General features: G+C 50.7%; 1 protein-coding gene across 5 annotated transcripts in view; it reads left to right on the top strand.

The window, feature by feature from the left end:
• The window catches only part of Klhl3 (kelch like family member 3), a 120317-nt gene that overhangs the window by 106657 nt on the left and 5456 nt on the right, over positions 1 to 8204 (top strand). For all 5 annotated transcript variants that reach the window (XM_029547556.1, XM_029547557.1, XM_029547558.1 and 2 more), the window contains exons 11-13: positions 1151 to 1252; positions 3738 to 3866; positions 6886 to 7026. In XM_029547556.1, coding sequence (XP_029403416.1) covers positions 1151 to 1252; positions 3738 to 3866; positions 6886 to 7026 — 372 coding nt within the window. The remainder of the gene's footprint in view (positions 1 to 1150; positions 1253 to 3737; positions 3867 to 6885; positions 7027 to 8204) is intronic.

Below are 8204 nucleotides of genomic sequence, written 5' to 3'. Positions count from 1 at the left end.
AGAGAGAGAGAGAGAGAGAGAGAGAGAGAGAGAGAGAGAGAGAGAGGATATGAACATGCATCACCTGCTCTTCTGCAGGTCACAGGATCATTTCTAAGCATCCGTGTGGCAGCTTGCAAGCATCTGTAAGTCCAGTTGCAGGTTATCCAATGGCCTCCACAGACACTGCACACATGTAGTGTACAGACATATATGCAGGCCAAACACATACATAAAAAACAATTTTAAACATTTCAATTTGAAGTGTTCATGGGTGTGAGTTTGGAGAGAGGTCATCTGTATTCAAATTGCCAGGCAGGTTATCGAAGACAGTGACTATCTACAGTAGTCGTCTCCGTCTCTGAGGGAGGCAAATACAGTGTTGTTTGTCTTCTTTTTCTTTACTGAACGTCTCTCTGACGGCTCCTCAGTGAGCATGAGCTAGGAAGGGCACAGATGATTTTGCAGTAGAACATCTTCAGCAGAGGAGAGAGCCTAGCTGACTGCTCTATTACTCCAGAGACGAAGCATGGAGTTCAGGGATCATTGTTCCCAGCTTGGTCTGACTGCACACGGATACTGGGGCCAAGTACCTTAAGATCCTCAGGGCTTCCCCCGTGATAGCAATATAGTTTGCTTTGGCTCCAGCCAGGGTGCTTGCGTCTCTAGTAGCAAGAAGCAGGATGGGGTCACCCCTGCATCAGAAATGCTAAGGGCACCCCAGAAATCTCCATCAGAATTCTGCCTAAGGTTCAGGGTCACCTACCTGCATGGGATCTTGAGAGGTACACTTTTAGCCATTCAGCTTGCAAGATAGAGGAAGACACGGGAAGGAGGGTAGGGGCTGGTGCTCAGTGGGGGCATCATCGGGCATTTATTTGGGATCAAATGTCCCATTCTGTAAGTTTAATGGCTCATATCTATAGCACAGTTAGGGCGAACCCCGAGCTTTCTTACCAGCTCCTTTGTGTGTCACAGAGCCGTGGGTAGTCAGTGGTCACCTTGTGCAGATTGGGAGTTACTGTGGCCACACACTAGGCAGGGGTATACCAAGCTAGATGTGGTAGCTATGGTTTGTAGACCTGCCCTGGTCTTTTCCTGGTCTCAGCGTTCCTCATGCATCAGGGCGAGGCCCATGGCTGTAGAAATCCCATGATTCTCTTCTCCCCAGGCCTGGCATCCGTAGAAGCCTACAGCTACAAGACCAATGAGTGGTTCTTCGTGGCCCCCATGAACACACGGCGGAGCAGCGTGGGAGTGGGTGTTGTGGAGGGTAAGGAGGTAGCAGAGGGTGGTGGCTGTTCCTACCCTAGCCTGTGGGTCTTGTCCCGAGTCCAGCATTGTGCTTGATGCCCTCTCTACTGTGGGCTCCACTCTTCAGGTCACTGGCCGGAGTTAAGTTCACTGCTCTAGTAAACAGACTAGGAGGGCTGAGACTGGGGGGCGGGGAATCTTCTGAGCCAAGGCTAAGAAGGGGGGTCAGCAGGTCGGGAGAGGAAGAGGGGGACACTTGGGGGAGAGTGACAGCCTGACCCTTGCATCTTGGCTAACAGTGGTGGATGGGAAGGACTTTGGAAGCTCAGAGTCAACATACAAACTGGGGTACACTGTAGCAGGGAGGGGTGCTAATTATGCTTGCGTAATTATCATGTGTTACATGCAAGCAGGGCCATGAGAAAGGCGGGCTTCTCTTTCTCAGGTCTGACATGTCCCCGGATAGGCTAGGTATGGGGTTGTGGGTGAGACAGGAGGGCGTGCCCTGAAGTTCATAAAACATCTTTTTCTTTTACTTATTCTTTCAAGCCACCTGGAAGAACACGGGCGGGACTCTGGTTTTTCTCAGTGGGAAAACCGAGTCCTTGTCTTATGATAGTAAATAGCAGTGGAGTCCTCAAGGTCTTATGACTCCTAATCTGGAGTCAGAGTCGGGTCTCAATTGCTGGTAGGTAGGATTTTGTGAGCTCAGTCCCGACACAGAGGCCAGGATTCTGCCCCCCTATCAGGGTAAGTTGTATCTTCTTGGAGAGATACAAGTTGATTTGTCAGCCACATCCAAGAGCTTTGTCTAGCTGGCTTCTGGTTTCCCTTCTCATTTCCCTTCTAGTCAGCCAGGAACAGCAAACACACCAGGGGCTAAAAACAGCGTGCACACGCGGGGGGGAGACTGCTTGCTTCAGCTGTCACAAGATTGGAATGAGTGACGGGGCTAGTGGAAGTGTCTTGATGGTAGAGATTGGAGATCTTGCCTGTGACAAGGGTGGTGTCCGTGTGACACTCGCCCTGCAGGTGTAGAGGAAAGCTGGGAGTTTGTTTCTCTTATCCATCCTGCACTGACGCTCTGCGGGCTGTGGGCTGCCTCAAGACAGCAGAAAGTGTTTCTAAGAATGTGCAGGAGGCACTGGAGTGGGCCGTGCTTCATAGTGGCTAAGGACTCAAGCTTCCCGCAGGGCTGTTCTCCAGGCACGTCTTCACACTACCAAGGTTATGCAGTCTGAATGACCCTTAATTAATTACAGGGTAATTAACTACTTGCAGCCTAGAAGACTCTCTCATAAGGACAAGGTACGGTGTGGGTTGGGGTGTAGACAGAAATGCCCAACAGAGCAGTGTGTCTCGGAGATGGGACCACCTGAGCTGGCATACACGGAGAGAGCCCGCAGCCCCAGGTGATTTTGTTTCTCAGCTTTGACCTTGTGAGGGAGGAGCTATGCATGAGTCCTTTTTTCAGACAGGTCAATTGAAAAGACTTGGAGAAAAACACAGCTCAGTGATATAGGATTTCTGGATCAGTAGCCTTGATGGTACAGTGCTGTTTTGGGGTCCGAGAAGCTGACAATGTAATCGTGAATTTTCACATCCTGGTTGTACCCTCCATGTTAGGGACTCATATAATGGCTCCCCAAAAATTCTTGATTAAGTAATGCTAACCCTGTACTTATTTAGCCTGCAGCTAATGTCAATTTGGTCTGTGGCTGGTACTGTGGTATCCTGTAGATCTGATGCCCATAGGTGAAGTAGGGCTTCTTTCATGTCCCCACAGAAGGAACTCTCCTATCATATCTAAGACTAAATATTAAACCCCATATGTTTGAATCCCTGTCTTCACCCTCCTCTTACTGCACCTAGTGCCTAACTCCTAGCCCCAGATGGAAATGGCTCTCCCACAGGAGTTCAAGGTTATTTTTATTTAAGGATATGTGATAATACTTCAGGGTTCTTGTATATGGCTCAGAGAACAAAGCTGGCCTGCAGAAAAATCCCAGCTGCCTCAGCTGTGGGTGCACGCAGAACGCTTCCCTTATGGCTTGGGTGGGGCTCGAAGAATATTCTTTCGTATCCTCTTCACTTGTCATTGTGAGCCTACGGCCAGAAAGCCCGATGTGTGGTCATGGCGGAGAGCCTTGTAGCTCCCGTTGCTGGTGTCTTCTAGGTGTGCTTTAGCTTAGCTCCTCAAGCAAGTCTTTATCGAACCCCATTGATGCCAAGTGGGTGCTCTGTGCTGGGTACCTGGGCCTCTTTAAGGAAGCTTCAACATTGCTTTTAAGCATCTCAGGGCTTCAGAGCAGATAGAAGGCGGATATGTGGCGGGGTGGGAGTGGGGTGGGGGAGATGTGCCCTGTGTGTGGAGAGCGAGCCGGGTCCTCCTGGATGATTGAGACGGAGGTACCTCCATGGGTTAAAAATGGGGCACCAGCCAAGCTCCTCCTGTTCTGTGTTAGTGCCACCAACACCATCCTCAGTCACTCCGTCTATTCCAGGGAAGCTGTATGCTGTCGGGGGTTACGATGGTGCATCCAGGCAGTGCCTGAGCACTGTGGAGCAGTACAACCCAGCCACCAATGAGTGGATATACGTGGCAGACATGAGCACCCGACGCAGTGGCGCTGGTACGTATGTGAGAGTCTTGGGGCACAGGAGAGCATGGGGGTGGGGCGGGGTGTGTGGGGGTTACAGGCTGAGACTAGAGACCAACCACCAAACTGTGTCCCTTCATCCTGTCTCTTCTCCTCCAGTTGTAAGTAACCCCACTACTACATGTCCAGACAGACAGACACACACACACACACACACACACACACACACACACACGCACGTACACACACGGACCAGTCTTTCCCAGGGACTCCTTGCTCAGCGTGGAAGACATGTCATCTTCACTGCCCCGTTTTGTGTTTGTTTGAGACAATTTCTCCATGGCCCAGGCTAGCCTCCACCCAGCCACTCCTCACCTCACTTCAGTTCACCAGTGCTGATTTCTCTGACCAGAGTCTGGCCTGAGGTGGCTCACTTTGCCCAAGGTTGTAGACTAGGAGGCTTGCAGAGTTAGAATTCTCTTTCCAGGGTAATTGTTTCTAGCCCTCTAATAATGAGCCTTATTCCCAAGGGAGGACAGGTGCTACTGCCCCAGCCTAGCTGGCCTGCCTGAAGCCCGTATCTTGGGAGTAAAGGCCAGCATAGCACTGTTTATGGCTGGAGATAAACCTCGATCCCCTACACCCACATTTTCTTGCTTTGTTTCTCTCCATCGAGGAGAGATAATGACCTCCCAAATAGTTTTCTATTTCTGTCTCATGGGGAAGTCCAGGCACTTAAGAGTCCAGCAGCCCCATCCTGTTTCTTCCATCTTCCCTGTCATCCCAGGAGCCACGGTCTTCAAGAGCAAGCTGGGGCCTTGTACGGTTCCTGGGGCTCTTGGTGGCTGATGCAATTCTCCATTTGGGGCCGGTGGGAAGGCCTCATGACTACTGAGAAGAGACGCCCCATGCTTTCCACGATTGCCACGATTTCCATATGCCCATCCCCCACCCATCTGTTTTTGGAGACTGGATTATGACCATACATATCCTCATCTCTAGCATTTTGTGAGGAACAGGTTGTTTTAATTTTTTTTTTTTTTAAAGAGAAAGTTTGTGTCCACATTGGCGGGCCACGTGGGTGAAAGTTTGCTCGGTTCCATCTCTGAAGCACGTGTTTGGGGTTCTTTGGGGGAGCCGTCTCTGCTAATCCTGACAACGTGACCCCTCATGAATGCCTTGAACTCAAGAGACCTAAGCTTTAGATCTGAGTGTGCTTGACCTTGCCACGTCAGCTTGGACAGTCCCATTCCCCATCGTTGACATCTAATACCCCAGCTGTCCAGTGCTCAGGCTGCTCATGTTCCCAAAGGGCCAGCTCCATTCATAAATAGTGATATTTCCCCCCTTTCCTGATAGTTTAGTAATTATAGCTTCTGGAACCTTCTATTTACTTTCTAAAAATCCATATGTGACTTGGGCTAAGTGCTAAAGGCCTGCGGTGGTAGTGACGCCCCTTCCCTGCTGGCTGCTCAGAAGGTGGTTGGGGTGGAGGCCCCAGACAACGCCATTACGGCTGCTTCTATTTATGGGAGGCCCAGACCTTGGCTGGGAAGAGCTCTTTGTCCAGATTGCTATGGAACCCCGTCCTGGGATGGAACCCAGTTCCCAGGTCCCCTTTCTTCAGTGCTTCACTCTGATAACGAGTTAAGGATGTGTCATGGCTAGCACCAGGAGCCTGTGTTCTTATCTCAGTGGGAGTGGGTGACAGCCAAAGACCTGGAGACGGAAGGCTCTGTGTCCCAGCTCCCTGAGGCCCGTCGGATTCTACATGAGAGTCTATGAGTAGGCTACCAAGGATTGTGGGAGAGTTGCTGGGGGGGGGGGAATGTCTGGGTGGCTCTTAGCTCCCTCACGAGTGGACCGCACAAGCATAGGGACGGACACCGTGGTGGACGGAGATCATTTCAGGGTCCTGGAAGTGTCAGCTCTGCTCACCCTGGAGGAAGAGAAGGTGAAGCAACTACTGAATTTTCTGAATCTCACACCCTGACACCAGTCATTGTTGGCACAACAGCACCATCTGCTGCTAGTTTAGAGCAACTGTCAGGAGCCGCTGGCAACCTGCTATAACTTCTGGCCGGGATTTTACATAACACCCTGTCATTTAGATAGTATCTGCAGTAGCCCATCACCAGCAGCCTCAGGGAAACAGACCAGAGCAAGACATAAGCAGTTCCCGACCTCATGAAATCTGTAGCTTCTGGGTCCAGCCCCCAGACCCACAGCCTGGCTGCACATTGAAGTCACCAAGATACCCCACTGGGCTTCTGACCAGTGTGTCTCTGGGACTAAGGTTTTATTTTTCCAGAAAGTACCCAGAAGAAAGGACGCAGCCTGTCCACAGAAGGCAGTAGTCCACGGAATCATGGGTACATTCCAACTCCCTCTCTCCATGAATGGGAAAGAGGCAGGGCCACCCAGAGCAGGTGTCTCCGCTCTCAGGCAAGCCACCCTCACTAGCCCTCTCTTTTCCTGAATGGCCTGACTCTCCTCAGTCTTGTGGCAGCAAAGAACTGCTCAGCTCCTCCCCCCCAGGACAAATCTGATGCCTTCTGCCATCAGGGAGAAGAGGGGCTGAAGGAACAGGCTGTCAGGGAGTCTCCCTGGCGATGACCTCAGCGCCTGGCTCTGTCTCAACAGATACACAACCAAATAAGATGCAGAGGAAAAACAAGGCAATATGAATATGCCACAGGGTAACCAGGGCTGGTTTTCTGTTGAGAATTAGCATCTTTTCACATTTCAGTGGATTTCTTTGAGCCCTTAAAAAAATCCCTTTGATGCCCCTGTATATGTATACACACATTTACATTTTAAAAGCAGAAACAGGATCATGTTGGCTTTGAACCTCCTTATTTGCAGGCTGCCTGTCTTATGGGGAGCCAGGCAGGGGATTATCACATTTGTTTTACAGGTTAGGCCCAGGAAGAGAGAACTTGCTCCCCCAGCCTCCCTGCTGGCCATGGCTATCCAGGGTTGCGCTTGAGGCCTCTTGGATTCTGGTTCTTATAGTGAGCCTGAGGCCAGGACACTGTGTTCTGCCTTTCAGGGGTTGGGGTGCTCAGCGGACAGCTGTATGCCACCGGCGGACATGACGGGCCCTTGGTGAGGAAGAGTGTTGAAGTTTACGATCCTGGGACAAACACTTGGAAGCAGGTGGCGGACATGAACATGTGCCGGCGCAATGCAGGTAACGTGACTGCTCTCAACAGCTCTCCTCTCCTCTCCTCTCCTCTCCTCTCCTCTCCCCCCTCCCCCTCCCCTCTCCTCCCTTCCCCCTCTGAGTGATAGGAAGAGGGACAGGATTGTCAAGAGTAGGTAGCTCTGCCTGTGTCCTGAACATGAGCGTGGCCATTTGTCTGTCCCATAGGCTCCAAGTTAGGGGGAGGGAGAACCTGGAATCCAAAATGGTGGCCTCAAGGTGTCCCGCTGAGACTCAGCGCAGTCCCTCCTCTCTGGTGGTGGGTGGTACTGTACTGTGTTTTTCTCTGCCAGTGTCCAGCTGAAAGGTCCTCAGACTTCCAAGGTGTCCAAGTTCCTTCCTGGTAGGAGAGCCAGACCTCATGTGCTCCTCCAGTGTCACCTCTCCTTTCATTGTCTTTCTTTTCCTGTCCCAGAGTACCTAGCAGGGAGGGTCTCATGTCATGGGGCCCCAACAGCCCCGCCAAGCTGTTTCCTATCTTGCTTCTTTGTGCTGGGAAAGAGTGGGCTGGCTTTGCCCACTGCCCCAGGCTGGACTGCCTTAACTGATGCCGCCAAGGCAGATATTACCTGTTTGCTAAACCCACCGTGGCTGACTTGTTAGACGTATAAACAGGGGCATCAGTAACTGGCTCGATGCCTGAGCCCGCTGCGATACCCATTGGCCTTCATCCACGTGAACAAGGAGTTCACAAGGCCTGCAAGGCAGCTAAGCCTGAAATCAAGCAAGAAACACATGTACACACATTCACATATAGATATCATGTATTTAGTAGCAAATGGATCCTACCATGGCATTATTGTAAACCTTGCTTTCCCATCCTTCATGAAGGTCTAATTGCATGTGTTTTCATTCTCTCACATCACATGGCTATATCATAGTTTACTCAGTTCGTCATTGAACACTTCACTTAAGACGTCTTTCCTATGCTACCAGTAATGCTGCTGTTTCCATAACTGATCCTCAGAGTTGTCAGAGCATTGAAAGTGCGTACTTTTCTCTAGAAGAAAAGGCCCAGGAAGGAGTTATGTTTCAGGCACCATCTAGGCTCCCGCCAGTACTAAGAGTATTGATCAGCATTGCTAGTTACCACTTTAAAGGCATCATCAATCAACCTTGGTCTGTTAAAAAAAAAAAAAAAAAAAAAAAAAAAAAGAAAGAAAAGC

This window comes from Mus pahari, chromosome 16, assembly GCF_900095145.1.
Source record: "Mus pahari chromosome 16, PAHARI_EIJ_v1.1, whole genome shotgun sequence".
NCBI classification, from domain to species: Eukaryota; Metazoa; Chordata; class Mammalia; order Rodentia; family Muridae; genus Mus; species Mus pahari.
This window is presented reverse-complemented; position numbering and strand designations above follow the sequence as displayed.